Source organism: Mya arenaria, chromosome 8 (assembly GCF_026914265.1).
Source record: "Mya arenaria isolate MELC-2E11 chromosome 8, ASM2691426v1".
Taxonomy (NCBI): domain Eukaryota; kingdom Metazoa; phylum Mollusca; class Bivalvia; order Myida; family Myidae; genus Mya; species Mya arenaria.
This window is the reverse complement of record NC_069129.1, coordinates 16088623-16113909: the sequence shown is the minus strand read 5'-3', so window position 1 is coordinate 16113909 and position 25287 is coordinate 16088623. Positions and strand designations below refer to the sequence as shown.

The 25287-nt window shown below is 33.6% G+C and overlaps 1 protein-coding gene across 1 annotated transcript; it reads right to left on the bottom strand.

The window, feature by feature from the left end:
- Positions 1-74: 74 nt before the first annotated feature.
- On the bottom strand, positions 75-24097 carry LOC128244001 (deoxynucleoside triphosphate triphosphohydrolase SAMHD1-like). The gene is made up of 15 exons (XM_052962018.1): positions 24042-24097; positions 20807-20967; positions 20434-20506; positions 20062-20128; positions 16581-16741; positions 12356-12471; positions 11790-11866; positions 10061-10204; positions 7955-8002; positions 6646-7023; positions 5627-5718; positions 4921-4977; positions 3913-4096; positions 2401-2418; positions 75-145 (listed from the first exon to the last, which is right to left on the bottom strand). Exons 1-13 carry the CDS (start codon positions 24095-24097, stop codon positions 3946-3948), a joined length of 1581 nt encoding a protein of 526 aa, XP_052817978.1. The 3' UTR covers positions 75-145; positions 2401-2418; positions 3913-3945.
- Between the last annotated feature and the right edge of the window lie 1190 nt (positions 24098-25287).

The following is a 25287-nucleotide window of genomic DNA, read 5'->3' as shown; positions in this document are numbered from 1 at the left end:
TAACAGTTTTATTTCAGGTAACAAAGTATTGAACATTTAAAATTATAAAGTATCGTACGTTGATGGAGATAATTTTATCATCTGTTTTGGGCTTATCTTTATCCATCTTTTCGATCGCCTCCCTTATCATCTTTTCTGTGTCCTCCTGAAAGAGAGCTAATAAGAAATGATAGTATAACGTATATGCCCGCATAATGGCAACCAATTAATTGCACATTAATTAGATTAAAGGATTTCCCTACCTGTTTATTATTCATGAACACAAGATTTTGTCAGTCAATATTCCCACAGTACTAATGAAGTCTTAACAGAATACATAAAGTACCTGGGTAGCAGATGATGTGTTACATATGTAGTTTGAAATTCGCAATGCAAATTTCCCATTTTTTAAAAAACATTAATGAATGAAAACTTGCTGCGTTTTGATTTCACAACATTGTCGATTACCGAAAATACCCAAATATAAATACTTCGCAAAAATATCAAAATCAAATCAAAACTGAACAAAAGCATCTCATACAGGTGCTGTTGGTAAACCTTTCATCAGCTAATCAACAGCAATAATGTTCTTTTAATTATTTTCGACAAGAGTGATGGAACTTGCAACATACAATGATATGTCAATTTAAACATGTGTATCACTTTTATGGGAGTACCTTGACCAATATCTAATATATATGGCCATTAAAGAACTTTTGCTTTGTGACCAAAACAACTTTTGAGACCAATGCTAAAAACCAAATTCAAATTTGTTCATTTTCCACCTTTGTCACTAAAGCAAGGGACATTAATCTGCCCATAGTTGGTGAATGTGCATCAGAATGACCAATTGTGCAACAACAAAAATGTTGGAGTAAAAAGGCAATACCAATTAACTAAAATTAAACCCACATACCATGTCGTGTGACTTTAGTTCCACTTGAGCGAAATATAAGAAGTAATAACGGTCTTTTTATTTTTGTAACAGTGCCCTTCACCCTAGACCCCATTATCTCATTACAACTCACGCGTAACAGTTTAACGAATCTAATTTCGATCAGACATTTAGTAGATTTTTCAACATTTTTCAAATAGTTTGTCATGTTATTTTCAGTAGAACTTCTTTCAAAATTCTTCAAAATGAGAATATAACATATGTTATACCAAAACAAAAGATGAATGGCTAAGCTTATTCCTGTTACTAGAAGTAACTTGAGACTTTTTAGAAACTGATGCTAGGTGCCCAACTTCACGTGCAGACTAACATTATGCAGACTAACAATTTTATGAAGGTCTATGACCATAACTGAGATACTCTTTTTTATAATTGTAACACTAAATTCGACGCTATATATGCCTTATTCTAGTCAATGGCTATAACTCTGCTAGGCACATCCACATACAAAACAAGTTGCTCAATTTCACATGTTGGTTATTTTTCCTGTTAAGACTCTCACATCATTAAAGTTATATCAACACAAGACTACATGCTCTCTTTGCCATATTGTCACAAAGTTAATAGCCATTATTCTGCCTATATTTAGCGAACAATACCCAAGGTACACACCTTGAAATGCTGCTAAACATTCCTATGAAGAGTTATCACTCTTCCTAATTATATATTTTTGGAGATATACACAACGAAAGATTGAAGGCTATTTTTTATGTCTGTCAATGGCCATAACTTTGCACTTACTGGATGAAGCAACGCACGAAAACCAAACTGCACAACTTCACATGCTGGTTAACATTTCTGTTTTGTGACTGGCTTATTTACTTTTTGAGATAGCGATAACTAGGATTGCAAACTCTCTAAATTAACACTGAGTCAATGGTCATAACTCTGCATTTTCTGGGTTCAGTCACACACAATGTCCAATTGCACACATTCACATGCTGCTCAAAATTATTGTGAAGTTTCATTACTCTGACTTATTTACTTTTCTAAATAAGTGCTTTATAATATTATGTGATGTATAGAATGATAGTCAATAGCAAACATAGATGTTATCTCCGTCTCCTCAAAGAGTGGTGGAATAAAGAAAACTCAACATTGTTTCCTTCTAAAACAGAGTATAATTTTTGTATTTTATGTTTATCGATATCCAGATGAAAGTCTTCAACTATTTTTAAAGTTTTTCTATGGCTTTTTGCAAATGTCAAAAAATATCTTGAATGTTGAAGACAAAACCAACACTGACAAGGATGTTATTCTAATAACACCAAGGCTATCAACGTATCACTTTTTTATTACATATTATTTTATTTTGTAACAGTTTTTCATTTTCTTGTCTAATATCTTTGATTTTGGTAAACAAAATATAGTTGCCATCAAACTTAACAGCTTTATTTCCGCTAAGAAAGTATTGAACATTTCAAATTATAAGTTTTCTTTAACATCTTTTTGATCACCGCTCTTACCATCTGTTCTTTGTCCTCCTGAAAGAGAGTTAATAATAGATGATAGTATAACATGTATGCCCGCCTTATGGCAACCAATCAATTGCACACTAATTGTATGCGATTATTGTTTAGGTTATGAACACCATTACTTCTAAATAAATGAATAGAATAGGAGATATAGTAATTGACCAGTTCTAAATGTTTTTATAGCAGTTGGTGAATTATATTTTCCAGTAAAACATGTATGCATCCTCTTGACTGCAGTGGAAAAGTTGATTGTAAAATAAAAAGTTAAGAATAAGGGCAATGCAAGTTATTTAGATTTTCAGATAGCTGCTTTAAGGTCAATTGAAGTGCTAACTTATGATTCTATGATAATACGGAAATGGTCAATTTCTTGCAACTATCAATTAAAACATGAAAGTTAGCAATCATAATATCTTATAAAAACAGTAATGTAATACTTATATTGAAAGATAACCGTCAGTCCCAGGCATACCTTACTTATCAATCGAACAAGCATTTTGTGTTCAAGGTCACTTGGACCGAGCATTTTGACCTTCTTAGCTTAAAAACAAGAGGCGTCATCTGCTGGCAATGACAAACATACCCACTTATTGAGCTTAGGCCCAAACATACTCTAGCTATAAATTGGAAAAGCTTTTTGTGTTTAAGGCCACTCAAACCGTGACCTTTGACCTACTTCCCTCAATATCAAATATCAATAAGTTCATCTGCTAGTCCTGACTAACCTTTACACAACGTTTTAGAATTATAGGCTCAAACATATCCGAATTATCGATAAGATAAGCTTTTCGAGTTTTAAGTCATCATTACCGTGACCTTTGACCTACTGACCTCAAAATCAAAAGGGTTCATCTGTTGGTCATGACCAACCTCTTTATTAAGTTAGAGGACTAAAAGTTTTCTACAACCATATGCAAAGAAGCGTACCCTCGTTCGAAAACCCGAATTCTTCGAAGGAAGGTCATAAATAACAAGAGCACCGCAAACGATGTTTATGCTGGTCAGTTTTTGTACGAAAACAGAGGCTTACCAAAATATTACTTTTGCACGTCTACCAGGTTTCATGAAGATGTTTAATGGTTTTGGCCAGTATTACCACAAGTTTATGAAAACTACAAACAGCAGACACCAAAGCAATTGCAACAACTTGATTGTTTTCTTCGAGACATTTGACGATTGTATTCTCAATAATTTTGTGTTTGCATTTATTGTTTTCAAAGTTTGCATCTAGCATATGTGTTTCTACACAGTTTCAAAAGTGGCAATTTAATTTCACCTAAAAATGATGAAATCTAAATATTACCAAGTGGAAAGTAAATATTCAAATATTTTCACCATTTATTGAATATTGTGAGACTACACTACGTCTCACTGAAGCTAGATTAAGCTTGATTGTTTTCCTTACAGTTTGAGTTGTTGATGATCCATTTTAACTGTCATTAAACAACAACAGACAAGCATTGCACTTTTCTCCTTGTCTTTATTGTTGAACATCCAACTTACTTTCTTTTCGGGAATATGTTTTTGTCCAACCAACTAAAGATCGCGCTTTAACACTTTTTCGAGAATTTCTCGTGACTCCTTCAGACCATCGTTTGTTGAATTAAGTATGCGGTTGAACACATCGTCCGTCATCTGACTGAAGGCTTTCATATCATGTATGGACTCAGACATTTTAAACTTTTTCCTGAAAGATTCATGTAAATCGTTCTTTAAATGTTTCTAGTTATCATACTATTATTGATATTATATATGAAAAGGATTGCAAATTAAAAAACATTTCTTGTTCACAGTTCAGAGAGGAAACATTCATAATGTATGGGATTTGTCACAATTACGGATATATTACAACAATAAGCATCAATTATACTAATCTGATGTTATATTCTGAGATGGTTAAATGCCCAACAATATTCGAAATTTCTTTTCAAAAGTTATGTAAACCATTCAACGAGTGAGAATTGAACATTTCTTTCAGAAAACATTGAATATCACATACCGTTGAACGAAGGATTTTCTTAATTTCGTTTTTCATCCAATACGTAACAAGTAAATGGTTAATGAGAAATATATGTTTACTTAATACAATGTTTTTATAAGGTTTAAATTCAGTGCATGTTTCGAAACGTTTATGTTTTAATGCACACCTAAGTACTCATTTTGAACTCTGTAAACCTTTGCATTTAACTGAATGTAAATACCATACAAATCAAAAATCAGGTTTGACACTGCTAAGTCAGTTTTGATTCAATTTACACGAAAATAAAGAATGATATCACCAAAATCCTTGTATCTCTGTCACATTAACGTTTTGAATCACGCATTGAATTTAAACCTTATTGAACGCATTATATTTAGTGAAAATATCTTTCTTATTAAACATAGTACTTGTTACTTATTGGGTTCAACGAATCGATCCCTTAATTTTGGCAAAATTACTTCCCCATTGAAGACAGCACTGTTTTCTATTTATCAAGGGAGGTCACTCAATACAATTATATTTATACTCACTTATCTTTTCCAGTAAATTCGATAAAACCGTTGGCTTCAACTAGAGCTTCAGTAACCCTAAAAAATAAGAATATTATTTAATTTTACCTAGTATGTGTAGAAACAAATACAAAAGATCGAGGGATATTATTAAGAAGATAAAGCAGACACAAGAGTATTGCAAGAGGATCAAACTTTCATATATTATTCACTGTCAATAAAGGAGCATTCCATGATAAAACCAGGAGAATGTGGCCTTGTGACATACGCACGCGCGCACACACGCACGCATACACGCACACACACGCACGCACGCACACACGCACACACATTTATTGTCACCGTTAGCATGCGCACTTAGGTTCACGAGTCTGAAGAAGACACCTAAACAAAAGCAATACTTCGATAAACTTACAAGCTTCAACAATATAGCCACAGAGAGAACTATAACGCTGGTCTAGTTTCTTTCCACTCATTCAAGGGGCTGAACCTGACATTATTAAAGTTATTGCCCACGCTATGCATGTGCATATTGTCTCTGGAAACATGTGTACCAGTTTCTTTTATGCTTTTCGCTGAAATATGGAGTTTTAGCAGTGAAATAACTGCATTTAATATTTCCCTGTTATCTAAGGACCAAGTTTAAAAAATCACAATACAGAAAACTTCAAACATACAATGTTGTTAATGTCTGCCGAGTGAATACATTGTTAAATTGGCATCTTACATTGTCTCTATGATCTTGGTGGTTTTGTGTTGGTAGGCTTTACTATGTAGCGTACGGCGAGTGTGAAACATCTCATACAAGTTTCCCACTTCCTGTGAACAAAATCAGAGAGTTTTATTTAAAAAGCTCTAAGTTTATAATATATATTAATATTTCAATAAAGACCTGACTCCATATGACATACATGGTACATTATTATCAAGAGCTATAACAAACTAGGTCCTAAATAGCTTTCGATAAGTGAACGAATTATTTACTTATTTCTTGTTAATGGTTACAAGAGCGCCATGGTTCTTCTGAAATGCATAGCTTTGCTAAAGTAAATAGAATATTTAACTGCTTCAATCATATATACTTCGTATAAACTGATCAATAAACTTTTATATCTCCTAGGGTACCCCGGGGATAGCCGGGGTAGAAGGGCAAAGTTTTCATCTTCCAGGTGGCTGACTGCCAATTGACTGGCGCAATACAATTTCCTCACTTAAACTTAAATAATAAAATAGTAATTTTGTTTAACGTAAAGATTATTCCCTTTTTTCCTTATTCCAGAGTCTAAATACTACAGAAAATGATACCCAACACAAGTTAGTGTGCTTAGCTTAGAAGTTATGATGTTCGAGAAACTTACACCTGTAAGGCCATTAAAGTTGCACTCTTACAGATTGACCGTTTTGACTGTGTGTTTTTTTAATTCATTTTTTTCCTGGAACGCGCCATTTAATTGCGAAAATGCAAGGAAACCAGGATTAAGTCTGCTAACATAAAATCAGATCGCAAGTCTTTATATACAGGTATATGTTCAAAAAATGATGTTGTATGCATTTATCCTAAAGCGTAAGTAACGCTTTTAGCCATAAAACATTCATTGTCGATCGAAAATTTGAACAACTGCGATCTGATATTTTGGTAGTAGTCTTAAATCACTTGGTTTTAGAAAGTGACGCATTTCAAAACAAAAAATAATAAAGTTGTAAAAACGGTTAATCTTTGAGAGAGCAGCTTAAAGGCAGGCGTACCTTATCCCGGTAACAAATCTGGAACTCTTCTTCAGCTTCTGAATTCACCTCTTCTTTAGCTTCTAAATTCACCTTTTCTTCAGCTTCTGAATTCACCTTTTCTTCAGCTTCTGAATTCACCTCTTCTTCAGCTTCTGAATTCACCTCTTCTTCAGCTTCTGAATTCACCTTTTCTTCAGCTTCTGAATTCACCTCTTCTTCAGCTTCTGAATTCACCTCTTTTTTTACTGGAATCACCTCTTTTTTTACTGAAATCACGCGGGAAAACTCGATGCATCGATTATGGTCAAAGTTGTTCCGAATTCCCAGCATGTGGCAATCCCGCGCGAAATAGTCCCATTTGTCAACGTCAATGCCATTCCGCTTGTTGGAAACCACCTAGAAGAAATAATAAGATAACATGAAGTAAGATTAAGAATACAGCGAAGAAAATGAAGCGAAATAGCTCGTGGTAATCATTAAGATATTACTGCAGGTCATCTAAGTGACTTAGAATGCAACCTCATTCACTGACACATTGTCAACGCAAAATTCGACGCAGGGAGTGCGTATCGGATGAATAGCAGTAGGTGGACCCTTTACACACGCGAAAATTGATTTTTTTAATGATTGAGCATAGTGCTTAATGATTGCCTATCTACAATTTCCTTGGCTGGAGATAGAGTTAGATTTATAAATAGTTTTTTTATTGTTACAATGTTATACTTTGCAAGTTGTCTGCAAGAAAAACATAATTATAAATTTCAAACTGATTTAAAAAAAACACTTCAAAAGTGATTTATCTGAAATAAGTGTTTATGATTTTATTATCATATTGATACCAAAGTTAACCAGAATTAAAACATTACATATACAAGGCACTCCATTAATATAACTTTTGATGCTCATGTAATAGTTAGATGACTTGAAGCATACCTTAATGAATAAGAATGGGTGGAGTGAGCGTAGCGAATGAGCCGATCTTATTTAATTAAAAATCGTAATTGACTTAGAATACAACCTCATTGGCTCATACATAGACAACGCAAAATCAGACGCATGGAGTGTGTATCGGATGCGTGGCAGTTTAAACTTAAAACACCATCGAACGGTGAAATTTTAATGATAAAGTCTAGAAATTAATGGTTGCCTATCTGCAATTTAAATATCTTAAAATGTCGGTTGTATTCTAATAAGTTAAAAACATGTTGTTTTTACTTTTTCATAAATAATATTACCTTTTTAGAATATTTAAAAATGAAAATGCTTTACCTTCAAACATAGTTTTGGTGTTTTATAATAGAACACATAAAACTATTTTTTGTTTTACCTCGTATAAAAAACTCTTTTCCTTTGGTCTTCCATTCAGTGTCCAGTTCTGAAATATTCCATTTATTTAGATAAGTTAATTGTAATAATACCAAAATTGTATTTTGGAATGAAAGTACAAAAGGGAAAGTTGCTGATTTTGTGTATATCGATGAGTTAAGGAGACTTTTGCACGACCATAATTTTCTCGCATCACATTTTTCACAGATAGGAAAATAGGATCTCCACAAAAAGTACACTGACGTTTTCCTACCTTCAGTTCATATATCCTTATTACTTCACAGACTGGTGCTAAAATGCTTTTTATATAAATAATTTACTATTAAGTATAACTCGTTATTAAACGTTCGTCTCTTGCAATAAAAGAATGGACACGTTTTAACATTCAGAACAACGGCGTCACGATCATTTAAGCATTTTAACAATACTATATAAACAATACCTTTTATATAGAAATTGCACTTAAGGAAGCAATCAATCCCGGTCGCCTTAACCTATTACGTGTTCATATTTTGCAATTATCATCATCCCACAAACAACAATTTATCCCAAGCTTCCACCGCCAATGTATTTTATTTCACTAAATCTTCTGTTACTCAGTTGCTGATTTACTTAGGCGTGCAATGAAGGACCTGCCCCCCCCCCCCCCCCCCCAACACACACACCTCCAGTTGGCTGTCAAGTAAAGTCACCTTGTCTGTGATAACTATTTTGTCAACATAACAGAGAAAATAATGTGCCAATTAACCATTTTGTATTGAAAAAGCTAACATTTTCTTGTAGACTACCCCAAAGTTCCCCGATCCCCCTTCGCCAACATTCAAACAATATCAATGTCGGTTTAAGGGCTCCTGTCAAATAGCTGTGCACCCTAAGTTTCGCCCTAATTAATATTAATTTCAAGTACCGCCCCTGCAAATCCATAACCTCTTGCATGGGATACAGGTAGACGTTATATCCAAATTAAAAAATGTGCTATATCCATTTTTAATCCTCACCAAACAACATGAAGTTTGTGTGTTCAATTTATACAATATTGAAAGTATCTACTACTGCTGCTGCTGCTGCTGCTGCTGCTGGTGCTACTACTACTACTACTACTACTACTACTACTACTACTACTACTACTACTACTACTACTACTACTACTACTACTACTACTAAAACCAATACTACTACTACTACTACTACTACTACTACTACTACTACTACTACTACTACTACTACTACTACTACTACTACTCTTACTACTACTTCTACTCTTACTACTACTACTACTACTACTACTACTACTACTACTACTACTACTACTACTACTACTACTACTACTACTACTACTACTACTACTACTACTACTACTACTACTAAAACTACTACTACTAAAACCAATACTACTACTACTACTACTACTACTACTACTACTACTACTACTACTACTACTACTACTACTACTACTACTACTACTACTACTACTACTACTACTACTACTACTACTACTACTACTACTACTACTACTACTACTACTACTACTACTACTACTACTACTACTCTTACTACTACTACTACTACTACTCTTACTACTACTACTACTACTACTACTACTACTACTACTCTTACTACTATAACTACTGCTACCACTACTACTACTACTACTACTACTACTACTACTACTACTACTACTACTACTACTACTACTACTACTACTACTACTTTTACTACTACTTCCATTACCACTACCACTACCACTTGTACATTAAGGTTTATTTAAGAATAAAAGCAATTTAAGTCATTATCTCGTAAAAAATGATTCTCTTGTTTAACCAATATTTGGTCAATCATATACGTAACAAATAAAGACTGGGGGTAATATGATTATATTTCCCAGACAAAGGAATGATATAATCTGGGAAACTTCTTGTCCTTTAGCGTTATACCATTCTATCTCATAGCACTTTGCCTTCTAAACCTGCCACAGGCTATAGATGTATAAACAAAGTTCAAGCCTTCTGAATGTAATCCTTTTAAAAGTTACATGTTTATTGTATTTGAATAAAAATAAAATAAAATAAATCTATGATTATAGCTTAATACTTTACTGCAAGCTAACCTTCTGGTCTAGTTCATTGGGTCTATCAATCTGTTCCTTGATAAACACACGGTCTTGCTCTGTCAGTCCGTATTTTTCAAATTCCTTTTCCAGCTTGTTTTCTTTCACCAGATGATCAAACATTTTGGTAGATCCTTTTTCATGCTGGGAACCAAATAATTGTGTTTTAGGACCAGAGGTTTTGCCAAAAATTCTCGAAACAAGCTTCAGTCTTTTATTTAATTTAGCCAAATTACATGTTTAACCTTATTTAAAACCTCAACAAAATTCATCATGAGCACCTTTAAAATAGTTATCTTTAAAATCCTCAGAACTCTTAAACATGAAATATAAAACAAGATAAACAGCGGGCTAAATTTGATCCCATGATAAGAGACTTAAGATGTTTCGAGAAATTGTATGTATTCTTCTGTATGTAACATGGTTTACTAGATTCGTGTTACCACTTATCTATTGATGCAATTTGGGCGTCTAGCAGTAACTGGTTATTTAGTTATGGTATCTGAATTCCACTTGGTAAGCAACATAATAACTGGTTAACTAGATAATATTTGTGTTACAAGTAATCTATAAATATATTTATACAACTGGTTATCATCTTATCATTGAGTTTCGCGAATATTAACAAGATACATATATAGTTATCGCGAAAATGTTGTGGTTAACACGACACAATTAGTAATGTTATCTTTTATCAGTGTAAACAACAATACATGTATATCAAATAATAAAACAAAAATATTTAATGAGGACATTATTTTCTGCGTTCATTAGAGGTCAAATTTACGGCGCCGGTGTGCCGTCTGTCCATAATGGCACACCTGGTCCGTAATGGACAGACGGCACACCGGCGCCGTTTTTTTAACCTATTTATTGCATATGCTTATTTTTTATTTCATTTTTAAGACAAACAAAACATTTCCTTTACTCTACAATAAGTATTCATTGATTGTTTAATTAGACAATTATCAAATATATCACCGATTGACCTATGACGTAGCTATTGTATTCGTGACGTCATCAGAGTCATTGTTTTGGGGTCAAAATAGTTTTGTGTGGAAGGATAAATACTAGAATGATTTAAGATATTTCCTAAGGTAAGGTTATTTAAAACATAGATATGTTATATACCTATAGAATGTTGAAGCAACATCAAAATCACACCACCACGTGTTAGTGTTTTAATGAATACTACTTCAACTTGTATTATTTAGCAGTTTTAAAACAACAAAAATGGATGAGTAAAATATGTCGATGACATATTCTTGACAACTGTCAATGCAGAACTTGGATTAATATAAATGTAAGGTACAATCAAACGCCACTGGTTGGTTTGTGTATCCTTTGGTCTTGGATTACACAAGAAATCGTATATTGAAAATGGCAGTGGAAATGATGGTACGAAAGATGTATTAGGTATAAGCATACTGTAAGGTAAGATTTCGTTAACATCGATATTATTTGTAATTTTAATTACTCGTAAAATAGGGGCTTGCCATGCAAGCAACCTTTCTCCGGCCATGTTTGCGTTGCTTAAAACGTCGAGTTCTGCCGTTACCTGTTCAGGTACGCGTTTTACCGGGAGTAGTCACATGATGGATTTTTGGCACACCTCGAGGTGTGCCAATTATGGATACTTTGCACACCAGCCATTACGGCGAAGGAACCCGGTCCGTAATGACCCATTTTCGGCCTAATCAAGAGTAATAATGATTTGCATGTATGTTACCGTCCATTTTGGATCCGTATCCATTTTGACAGCGGGAATGAACATTCCATCAAAGAGATGTGAGAATGGTCCGTGACCTGAAATCAAATGGATAAAGGAAACTGTTTAGGGAAAATAAATCCTAAAAATGCCTTTCCCATCACAATGTAAACATTACGTGTTTTTATTTTTTATTTTTCATTACCAAAAAAACTATTGATCATGTTGGATATTTTGAATTTTTTGTTGGATAGTTTCAATGTATGCTAATTATCCTAAAGCAAACTTTAAAGCATCGGGGTGAACGCTTACATTCATCTGTTATTTTATAAGTTCAAAAGGGGCATAACTCTAATTTTAAATGTCGAAGTTTTGGGCCTTGCTAAAAATGCGCGTATTGTCTCTGGAAACAAGTGCGGGCAACATAATTATGTATTTGGTTTTATTTGAACAGCTACAACGTTTTTGAGTTATGGTTTAGGTTTAATATTTTGCAAGCCGATGTACTGACAGTCACACCAAGGTTGTGACAACTGTTAATTTTGACAAACAAACAAACAGACGAGCTTAAAACATTCAAGTTTTACCAAGGTCATGACAAAGTCCCGCTATTTCCGCACAGAGAATGTCAGTGTACGTGATTTCCAGTTTTGGCTGCCGATCTTGAAACGCACGCACCAATTTTCCCGCTAAATGACACACCCTGAAAAAGATTACAATATTGTATAATATGCTATACCTTAATTCCGGTTATATGTAGCCAATACGTATTTTTCTTTATATGACATTGCGCTTTTTCGATTAATCAGAAAGTATATAACTCCTTAATTTGATTTCAAAATAGATGGTTAATTGACAAAATTCTATGTATTTACGATAAATATTATTTTTTATACAGTAGTACATTTTCCATCAAAATCTTAGAAGGAAATTGTGATATTTCGACTTTGTTTAATGAAAAACATTTTTAAAGACGTTCGGTACGTATTGTGTCTAAACAAGGAATGATGTCATGACTATATAACATAATAATACCGGATATGACGTCACGATATAAAAGAAATCTGATTTCGTTAAAGATTTAGTATTTCTCTTGTAAGTCTTACTGGATATGATCTAAGTATGCATACTACCTATAAACATAATAAAAACGATCGATGTATCGTTAGTTTTAAATCATTTCAAGAATTACATTTCTATAATACATATGTTTTTAAATATACATATATCGATCTACAGTTCGACATTAAGTACACAGTAAATGTGTGAAATTCGACCACGGGGACTGAGAATAAAAAGGAATAAAAACGGGACAGGAGGAAAAGTCGACACGACCGGAAAATCGAGATATCCGACGTCGACATACCGAGTTTGGACTGTAGTAACATTTTCATTAGACATTCGTTCCCACAAAAATGATCATCCTTTCTTCCCGTGAGATTGTCACAGCACGTAAGAGCGAATATGGCATAATTGCCCGTGGAAGACGAGTACGTGCACCATGACGTCATTTTCGCGAAAAAAATATGGGAGACGTATATTTATACAAGGAAAGCTGTAACAGAAATTAAACAAAACTATCCGTACAAGGAAAGTGTAATAAGTTTTACCATTAATGACACCTTCCGAGTTTCAGTAACGAGTTCTACCTGGAACCATACCGGATGTAAATATCGGTGACAGTCAACAAGCAGCGAGACAAGGAGATGTTTTGTTAAAACATTTTGTTTTACTTTATCCGCTGAAAAATGTTAATTATTCAAGCGAAATGGCTAGGGTAAGCATGAACCACGAGGGGGGCACTCAAATTTGTACTATTTTTAACAGTTCCCAAAACTGGTATCAGAATGGAGGGATGTTAGGGGGTTCCATTTACGCCATTTAAAGGTGTCAAAAATTCGTTTGAAGCAAATCAATTGATTGACAGTTAAAGTTAATACTTTGATCTTGCGATGCTCAACTAAAAAATGCAAGAATTACTGGAAAATAAGTTTTTTGAAAATTTTAGATTTTGATTAAATCAGGTTAAAGATTCTGCACCAATGCAAAACGTTAAAAAACTATAGTTACATACCCATTCTGTTAAGAAATACAACAATAATGCTCATTAATCGGGTGTATATTATTAAAGGTTGACCATTATATAAACATGTTTGGATGCATGGGGATAGAAGTAACCATTGACTTTAGGCTTATTAGTAAATAATTTTGAGTATACGAAATAATTTTTAGTGTAATATGTTTTATATTTTTCTTAAAAAAAAACTAAATTATTTTGGTTCCATTACTGCAGAAATGCCCAAACACAATAAAACCTGAAAATTTAAGTGTGTATACATTTCGGACATCAACTATTTCGGACAATATGTTTAAAAGTATGCTTTAGTGGATGTGTTTCAATTTATCTACTTTTCATTTGACTGAATTTGATACTTATGATTTTTTGAGAAAGTATTAGGTCATTTTTTTCTAAAATAATCAATATGATAATGCAGTTTAATAAAATAAAATATGGTTATATTTAAGTTGATGAAACATAAACCGTAATGCTTTAATTTTCAACAAGGGCTATTCATTGCATCACTCTAGTATCAACAGTTAATGTATTTAAAGGAAGTGTTTGGTATAAAGTAAAATAATGATAATGAGGCTTAGATTTCAAAAATGACACATCAAATCAATTTTTATTCATGTTACAAGCAGAAAACACAAACAATATTTGATTCCAATACCTTTTTTTGCTTATTTCTCTCTTGTGAAAAAAATAGGACAATACGCCAATATTTAAAATGAATCATTTAATGCATTTCTTAGACATTATCTTCCAGTTTTTTCTTACCAAGGATGGTAAAATAGGATTTATATAACCATGATTCCAAAACGGAGTTGTAGAAAACAGTTCTTTTTTAGTTTGTAAACAACATCTTACAGCTGTTTAAGGCCAATTACCAATTTTCGGGTTGAAATGTAAGACATTATTTTATTTCAGTGTTTGTAGCAATTTAAAAACAAATCATTAAAAAAATCTTCTTTTTTTGTCCAATATTGAAAATTTAAAATGTTTTGAACATCTCTTAAGTTGGATAAAAGGTGTGCAAACTTGCATTGTAATATTTCAATATAAAAGACTAAACAGTGGTTCATGCTACTAGGGTCATTCAAGCCGAGATTCTTATGAAACTGCTCATAGACTTTATTGACCCTTACTATGCTCACCTTTGGATATGAACGTCAAAATCAGGCCATGTTATAACAAAAAATATTTGATGAATATTATTGCTGTCTAATTCTGAAATCACGTGAGAAAAGGGTTGCTATTTGAGATTCCACTCACTTGCTCCTTTTCAAAGCTTCTATTCAAAACCGATTTGTTATGTCTCAGTTGTTAAGCTTTTAGACGTCATGTTTATCTAATCCTTTATTATTCAACAAAACAATTTTCAAAACCAGTTCAAACCATTGACAAATGACAAAACATATGTATTTTACAGGATAATACATGGTTGACAATGCTTTTTATTGATAATTGCCCATGTCGGAAGAACACTTGCCCGCGGGTTTTAATTTTGACTGGGGCAATTATCCACAATATAATGTATTCTTTTATAGCAATGCATGTAGCGCGAAAAGGGGCATTGCTTTAAATTATTCAGCCTATCACTTGAGCTGGTGTAAAAAGAAGTTTATGTTTGCTATTATTTACTGGAAAAAACATTTTATAGAAATAATCTGACCCTTGTCATCATAAATTACACAACCTTATTCAACTCGTCAGGAAATATGTAAGTAAACCCACCAAAGACTCGCTTGCTAACATATTCCTGAACTCGTTCAATAACATTGTGTATAATATGACGACTTGTGGCAGATCCTATATATTTTAGATTAAATTTTTTTGGTAGTCAGACACCTTTAATGTTTGACATCCAGCCGTTCAATGAACGGGGCCGTATTACTGAATTAACCTAAAAAAATCTTATATTTACCTTACCCTTAGGTGGATTTTTTTAAGTTGTATTTCTTGAGGAATTAAGGTTCCTTAAAATACTTATTTTCATTTTAACTTGAAAGCATTTAGCATAATCAAGGGCCATAAATCCTTCCAATTTGGGCTACAGCCACTACTAATGGGTTGTCATTCTAAACATTTGCGTGTTATTTCATTTTTAAATACAGGGTAGGAGAATGATTCCAGAGAATATCCCAAATTGTATTTAAGTTACAATATGATCAATAATAAAGACAATACCTCAAACCTTTATCCTTTAAAAAAACAGACTGAAATCTATGGAATTTGTGACTAATTTTAGTTTAGTTTGGTTCTTACTTAAATTCTTTAGTTTAGAACATTTTTGATAAACTTTTAGAAAAATATCTTGACAGTGCTTTAGGTATTAGCCAGGGTTTTAAAAAGGACAAGGTGTTGCGGACGAGGGATGGGTTACTGAAAGGAAAAAATGCACATTATATCAAGCTTTGGAAAAAAATGAATGTTATTAATTTGACAGAAAGTTTTAGGAATTGTGTTTTCTTGGAATAATATCATATTGCAACAGCCAACTATGTGAAGTTCGTATGTATTTATAACTTTATTGATTTTAAAAAAAAACAACAACAGGCAAACAGTTATTATCTTAAGCATTGAGTCCTATGAAACCAAAAGGCTGTACATGCTTATCTTCATTAGGCCAGAAGGGTGCTAACAAAAAATTCATAAATCTTTCTCTATAACCGTACTTATATTGTTTCAATTATATATGGGAGTGTCGCCAAGATCTTACACTGCAAGAACATCAAAATATGATTACTCACCCCAAACTATGTTTAAATCTGTTGTGAGATGCTCCTGGATATACGAAATAGCCGTTGCCGAGTTGCTTTATGAACCGAAGACGCTGGAATTCCGGAGTGTCGATGATTTTAACACACAGTGGATGGAGTTTTATATGCCCGTGAATTGGGTCGTTGACAATCTATAAAAACGCAGATTGAACAGAGTATTAGTAACAATAACATGTGCAAGAACTGCAAACTATCATTTCACCAAGTTATTTTGTAAGTTGGTTTTAAAAGCAATTAAGCATGGGCTTAATCACTCTAGTAAACACTTTGTTTCAAATCACGTGTACACGTAAACAGGAATGTGTATGCATATACATATACATTAAATTAGATACACATATTGTTATGCCTCAGGTGAGGATCGAAAAAAAGCGAGGTGGACACTCTACAACGCCGCTCTTGTGTCGTTTTATGCATATTAAATATATCGTTACACTTATCCCTTCATTTTGAAATTTGTCCTTAAATTTCAGATACTATGGTCAATTTTCAAAGACTGAGGCTTATCGTGCTTTGGGCGCCAAATGTAATAATAAGTGCAAATTGCTACAGCATAAGTGCCACTATATACATACCAATACCCAGTTACATGATGTAAGAAGATCTCGTATATTAAGCTTGGTGATAAGATGGAACAAGGAACAACTAACCATATTTGTTCAAAATTTCTTATAACATGGCACACATTGCTTTGTGTGTTCAAGAGTTCCTACACTTTAAGGAGGTACAGCTAACCTTGCCTATACTTGAAGGTAGCACAACTAATACTGTTTGTTCAGGAGTTCCAAAAATTTAAAGGGCGTACAATTAACTTGATGTGTTCAAGAGTGCCTATATTTGAAGGAGTCACAATTAACCGTGTATCTGCAAGAGTTTCTAATACTTTTAGGAGGCGCAACTAACCTTGTGTTTTCAAGAGTTCCTTAACTTAAAAGAGGCACAATTTACCTTGTGTGTTCACGAATTTCTGTACATAAATTTAAGGAGGAGCGACTAACCTACCTTGTGTGTGTTCTATACTTGAGGGAGGAACAACTATTTTTGTGTGTTCAACAGTTCTTATACTTGCGGACGGAACAACTCAACTTGTGTGTTGAAGAGTTCCTATACTTGAGGCACAGCCTATCGTGTGTGTTCAAGAGAAGCTATATTTAAAGGAGTAACAACCAACCCTGTTAGTCCAAGACTTCTCTTATTTGAGTGAAGAAAAACTAACCTCGTGTTTGAAGTGATCCTATACTTGAGGAAGGAACATTTGACCTTTTAAGTTTAAGAGTTCCTATACATGAGGGAGGCACAACTAACCTTGTGTGTTCAAGAGTTCCTATACTTGAGGGAGGCACAACTAACCTTGTGTGTTCAAGAGTTCCTATACTTGAGGGAGTCAAAACTAACCTTGTGTGGTCAAGAGTTCCTATACTTGAAGGAGGCACAACTAACCTTGTGTGGTCAAGAGTTCCTATACTTGAGGGAGGCACACCTAACCTTTTGTGGTCAAGAGTTCCTATACTTGAGGGAGGCACAACTAACCTTGTGTGTTCACGAGTTTCTATACTTGAGGGAGGCACAACTAACCTTGTGTGGTCAAGAGCTCCTATCCTCGAGGGAGGCACAACTAACAGTGTGTGTTCAAGAATTCCTTTATTTGAGGAAGGCATTCTTATACTTAAAGGAGGCACAATTCACCTCGTGTGTACATGACTGACTGTACCTGAGGGTGGCACAACTAACCTTGAGTGTACAAGAGTTGTTATACCTGAGGAAGGCACAACTAGTTCAAGAGTTCCTATGCTTGACAAATCCATCCACTATAAATCCTGACTGTTTTGCTCAACTGTTTAAGCAGCGGCTTGTTGATCACTTCAGCCAAGAATGACACACTTCCCTCCAAAATAATAACGTACTTACTCTATATAAATATGTAAAACCAAATATTGAATATGAACAGTATGTTGACGTTATGAATTCAAAGCGCTATCGACATGTGTTAAGTCAAATTCGACTATCATTACATAAACTCAGAATTGAGACTGGTCGTTACAGGAGAAACCGAGAAGAGAAACATGATCGAATATGTGTATTTTGTGATAGCAGGGACATTGAAGATGAGTTTCACTTCATGTTCAAGTGTGATATATATAAAAACATAAGAAAAAGATACATTAGTCGTTATAACTGGCAGAATCCAAGTATGTTTAAGCTTATAGGACTGTAACAAAGTAAAAATAAGAATGTATTAAACAATCTTTCTTGTAATATAAATTGTGCGATTAAAATAAGAAATAATTTAAAAAATACCTAAAGCAAAATACGGTTTCTGTTTATGTTTATTTATACATATGCTATACAAATATAGTAACATAATAATAAAAGGTTTTCTGAACTTTTTATTGCTACCCTCAACATTGTTTTCTTTGCATTATTATATTTTTTTGTTTTATTTTTATGAATGTATTATTTGTATGTGTATGTGTTTGTTTTTGTGTGCATGTACATTTCTGTGATTGTTTGTATGATGAGAGACTTTGAAGTCTAAATCAAAATAAACTACTGTTCTGTTCTGTTCTTGAAGTAGGCATGTAACTTAACTTGCGTGTTCATACGTTCCTATACAATAACGAGCCACATAACATATTGTTTGTTGAGGAGATCCTTCACTTGAAGGAGGCACAACTTACCTGATGTGCTCAACAGTTCCTATACTTTAGGGAGGCACAACTGGCTTAGTGTTTACAAAAGTTCATTTAATTAAACGAGGTATACCTTTTTCGCCAACCTCAGATAAGTAGATCCCAAAATTTAACCGTGCTAGAAATTCTTATCTTGCCCGCGGGCAAAAATAAAACAAGTACCCGTACAGAACTCATTTTTAATGGTCATCACAATGTAATTTCCTCCCTTGTTGAAGACTATCGTCTGTAGCATCATAGAAACTTTGTCTTGTGGCAATATTTAGAATGCTTATTAATTATTTCTCGCTTCAAATGTCACCATCAACAAATTTTCACGCACCTTTCAAGAAATAATGCTTCACTCTCCTCAGAACTATTTACAGACCGATTTGACAGTTAACATAATCTGAATCACTGCGCGCATATCCATGACAACCACGAATTATCACATATCTATACGCATTTATTTTCACTACGCACAAAAGAGTTCCAGCAAAAACTTCATTTTTCTTAATTTTGTTTAACTGAGGTGGGAGAAAAAGCATCTACCATTGCCGCTCGTATAAGATAGGTTCATCCCAACCCTCGCGCACCGTGTTTTGCGGAAACTCGGTAAAGCTCGTTTCCGCAAAACATCCTACGCTCGGATCGGGATCTTACTTTCTCGGCCATGGAAGATACTTATAATATATTCTGTATTCAAGAGTTGCTATATTTGAAGAGAGACTAGTAATAGTGTGTATAAAAGAGTTCATATACTTTAATGAGGCGTAACTAACCTTGTGATGTGATGTATCTTTAGTTACGTCTTCGATAAACTTCCTTACTTGTTTAATCTCCGATGGCCTTTAATGATGAGAGAAATTGGAAATAAACATACATCATTACTCTGATCATTACGCTAATAGTTTGTGTCTATTATAAAATGCTCAAAGGGATATTTTTATATATCAGAAAATCAAGCCATTTATCACTTTTTTAAAACAACACCTATGTATACCACTCCCACATTGTTCTGTTGATCACTTATGACTGAATGTTATCTGAATCCAGAATAGAAAAATTGATATATCCTCTTTCTGTATACATAGAAAGTTTGCTGTACATATTTATTTCATGAATCAGTTATGTGATGGTAGCAAATTGCATACTTTATGCCTATTTCCTTCAAATGCTCATCTTGAAGTTTCGGCAATGTCGCTCCTACTATAGCCTCCACTGAAAAATGAGAAATTCGTGAAAAAGACGAGAATATTGCAAGTGCACATTCATTTAATCATAACTATTTCAAATACGGCCAAAGACAAGGTATACAAAAGGTAAAGTAGACTGAATGGTTCATAAATAAATTAGAACAAAATTCAATTGTTGCCATTATTCCATCAATTTTTCTCCCGTTAAAGTGACCAAAAAACATCTTACATTATATCAGAACTGTGAGTTTTAGTACTTTGAATTATCGTACCTACAACAAAAATGTTTTGATTTTCAAAATAATTTTGCATAAAAACTGAATTGTTTTACTTTTAAACACTTCGGCCACATCCCTTAACCCAGCTTGATTGAGACGTTCCACAACATCATCTGTGTCCCATTGCAACCAGTATTTGTCATATGACACACAGATCCGCTTTGTAGGAGGGACGTATCCGTCAGATTCAGTCTTAACCGATGAGTTTGCTGAGCTGTAAAACAGAACCAAAAAATGAAAATCATTTATTTTTCAGGAAGGTTACATGTAAGTCATGATTAATGACAGCATGGTTAATTAAAATTTATGAGGTCATATTTTTTTCTTCCGGCAACTGTGAATCTTAAAAAAAGTATATAAACCTCTCTTCTTTCAAAAATATAAATCACGAAAATAAAATTCCGGCCTATGCCAGCAGAGTATTAATAAAGCCTGATTCTACAATCAAATTGTCTAAAAATATGAATTATCTAAACAATGCACAATATGTATTTTTCTGATCTTTATTTGGGCCTTTTTTAATAAATTGGTTAACGGATCCGCCGCCCAATTATTTCGAAAGCTCAAAAAATTATTTAAAAAATGAAAAAAAAAAAATTGAAAAAAGAAATCTGATTGTTTTTTCTGCGGACGTGAAAAGTGATGAATGTTCATGTAGAACCTGTTGTCTGGTCGTTTGTAGCATAAGAGTGCAGTTTTAAAAATTGATTTCAAAATGGCGGCCTCAATGAAGCTGAGGACATACATAAAATAAATTCTCATTTACAACTTACCATCTGCAATTAAACGACTTTTTTATAGAAACTGACAACTCAACTGTAAGCGATGTAATCGCATCAGCATCAGGTGAAGCAAAAAAGGACACTATTTATGCGTCAACCGATGAAAAAGACAAGAAGGAGATATCACCAGGAATGACCTGCCAGGAGGTCTTTGAGTTCGGAAACTGGTTCATCAAGGCTAATGTCTGTATCATTGGTACGAATTCGCATATAAAACCATTGTTATTGTTAAAGTATATCGACCTGTGTGGTTTAAGTATGTCATATATGTATATTTGTGGTTAAAGCGTTTTTTTATTCCAAACATTACTCACAGTTTAAATGTATAAAAATATATTTTAGAATTGGCCTGATCCTGTGTAAAGCCTTATCACACAGGATTTCAACTTTACATACAAACGTGTTTTTGTTTTAAATATTTCTTTTTTAAAAATTGTAGAATCAAACGCTGGTGAGGCCAAATAAAAGGAAGTTGTCAAATGAAAGGTAGCTTTGATTTTATTTTCTTTTTATATTTTATTTATATTTTTTATTTACTTTGAATGATCAACTGAAAACACGTGAAAAAAACGCTAAGCAAACATATATATATATAAACCTGTAGTCTGCTGGCTACAGTCACTGTCGTGATTTGATTCAATTTAAGTGAAGTCGAGGAATGTGCTGGTTGTGTAGCCCAGATAGATCATATATATAGTCTGACAACACCTGTAAATGACTTTAAATGTTTTTTTTAATTGTGTGTTTACCCCTCTTTAACTTTTAAAGTCCTGTGGCAATTAAGTGACATTTTATTACTACTTTCTATTGATAAATCTGTTTATTTAATTTGTATCCCAGACTTAAAGCTTCACTCTCTGTTCAAACTATGTGAAAAGACGTGTTGTTTATAGTCAGCATCATCTCGACATGAACCACTCAAGGCGCTGGTTGGTGTTGAAGAAAAAGTAGCCTTATCCAGTGGAGCTACCCTATTCACAGACCCAACCATGCCTGAACACTGTGTTTGTCCGAGGGGGCATTAACTGTTAACATATACGGAGACCGCCTACTAATCAAGTAATCAAAATCTTGGATAACTTAAATTTTGCTAAAGCTGCAGAAAATATCTTAACTTCAAAAATGCATTGCTGAAAATAAATTCATTTTTATAAGTTAAATTTCCTTATTCCATTTAAAAAAATATTTAAATCTTGGAGCAATGTAAAGTTTAAACATAATATTTTTTATACTGCTGGCGTGTCAGTGAAATTTGCTACAGTGTGTTTTTTTTCTGTTGAGAAGAAGTAGTGCCAAGCAATGAGGAGACAATTGCTGGCCAGACACATGCATATTTCATTGTTTGGTCGGTATTTGGAAATAGTGTTGTTAAAGGAAAACTTGCTGTCAAGAATTTACCTCAAATAAACAACAACAAAAAGGGACACTAAAACTGAACATTTGTAATAAGATTGACTTTATTTGTTATAATTTAAAGGCGAAGTGAATAAAATGCTTATATTATGACGACACTATTTTTAATCTGAAATTGGTAGGGGAGAACATTGGACTGTAAATCTAAGCATGTGTATGAAAAAATGAGCATTCTAACATATCAAAAGTTATTATAATATTTAGGCATTGCAGACATTGCATAGAAAACAAAACATACTTTAGCATTTATTCATTTATAAATGTCATTTTTATGTGTCAATAAGCATGTCTTTTATGTTTGTTGATATTTTGACCTTTGGGTTTTGGGTTTCACACCAACACTATGAAAATAACATGTATTGTAAAAAATAATAGCTTGTCTGGATTCCCTTCTTTGTTTTCACCATCGACATTTTTTTTAAAAATCCGTTAACCAATTAATAAAAATTGGCCTTGTGTACTTTTTTCGTTTACTACAATATGACTGTTTTGATAATGCCATTCGCATAAAGTCTCCCAGGGCCTTATTTTGTATCATATTTATGTATTTATATGCAAATAAATGCTAAACAAGGGCTGTAAGTAATACGAATTCTGCAATTATTAATATGTCTTTGATCAGGAAAAGCAAACATAAGCTACACTCATATGCCAGACCCCCATGATTGTTAACTGCAATAGTAGGGATGTGGCACTTGAACTCGACATGTCGTCTTCAGGTACCGAATAGATGTGCCAAGAAGTTTTACAATCCCTCCGTACATGACAAAGTCACAACAAGAACACGACCATCTATACTCTATCCATGATTATATATACACCATACAAAACAGATTAAGCTACAAATGTGACCTTGAACTTTAAGGTTGGGTAGCAGGTCTTGCACGCGCAACTTTGCCTTTATGTAAAGAACATATCTGTTGGTGTGTTTTTTTTTAAATCCCCCGTACAAAAGGTTACAGCCCTGACACAGATATTATCTTTATGTGCATATACATGTAGGCTTCATCTCATTATGATTGAACTTTAGGGCGACCTTTGAAGTAAAACTAGTGGCTTTTGCACGCGACACATCGTGGCTTTTGCAAGCGACCTATCGTGGATTTTGTACTCGGCACCTCGTGGGTTTTGCACGCGACACTTCGCCATTTTGTACCGAACACATATGCAAATAAATTATAAGATTCCTTCGTGCATGGCAAAGTTACAGCCAGAACATGACCTACTTAACTCTAAATGCATATATGCAGCATTCTATACTGATAAGTATATAAGTGTTACATTGACCTTTCGCTAAGGGATTTTTTTGGACACGTTCCAAACGCATGTGCCAATAAATTTTAAAATCCCTATATGCAGCATTCCATGATAATGAAAAGCAAGGTTTGACCTTGAACTTTGAGGTAATGTTGCGGGTCTTGTATCCGCCAATTAGCATTTATGTATCAAATGAGTCTCAGTGCCAAATAGTTAAAAAAACCTCTGAGAATTATAAAGATTTCATTAAGATTCAACTGCAAGTGTGATATTTTTCTTGGAGGTTGCTAGGGTCGTGGGTCTTGCATTCATCACATCGCATAAATGTAACACACTCATATTTTTTGTTAAAATTTGTATGAAACACCTGCATATGAAATATTTCATTCGTGCTTTTCGATGAAATATCATATCATTTTTCACTGCTGTTCTTTTAAAAAAAATAATTGATTGAATTACAGTGAAATACCAAAATAACTTGGTGAGATAAATTTCGTTCATACAGCAAAATTCAACAAATATCGTCTATATGTGACAAGAATAAAATGACATGGCATTTAATAAACAAATGGGTGAATATGTGAAATTTCATTGTCAACTTGGCAAGGCCGCCTGGTTCACAACTGGTTCACACTGGTCAAATCTATTACCTCGGCCTTTTCCAACTTATATATGCATCCAACGAGTCAGATATTCTGACCCTTTTTAATGGCACAACTCTTTAAAGTCATGCAGATTTCCGAATTTTGACAATTTACTGCGTGAATGTTCCTTCCCAAAACGATAAACTTCACCCATTTAGTTGCTACACCACCTGTTTTCAAAATAATTAGAAAATGCCTGAAAGTACAACTTGCTGTAAATAATGATGCAGGCATTTTAACTATTCCTTAAATTACGTATACAGTCTGACAGAAATATTTAACACATGTTGTTAGTTCCAACAAAAAGTAAAAAACGCTTACAGTTCAGTCATTGCAATCAACATGACGCGGCCTGTCGGTAAAACAAGCCGGTCTTTACCCGACTGCCAAATACACGTCCAGACTGGGCGATGCTTATCAGTTGACCAATGCTATTCA

Coding starts and splice junctions, on each gene's coding strand:
- LOC128244001 (XM_052962018.1), bottom strand. CDS start 24,097: ATGGCGAAGTGTCGCGTGCAAAACCCACGAGGTGCCGAGTACAAAATC. Junction 7,024..7,954: donor AAAAGAGTTTTTTATACGAG/GTAAAACAAAAA, acceptor TATTTCTTCTAG/GTGGTTTCCAACAAGCGGAA. Junction 4,097..4,920: donor GAATTTACTGGAAAAGATAA/GTGAGTATAAAT, acceptor TGAATCTTTCAG/GAAAAAGTTTAAAATGTCTG.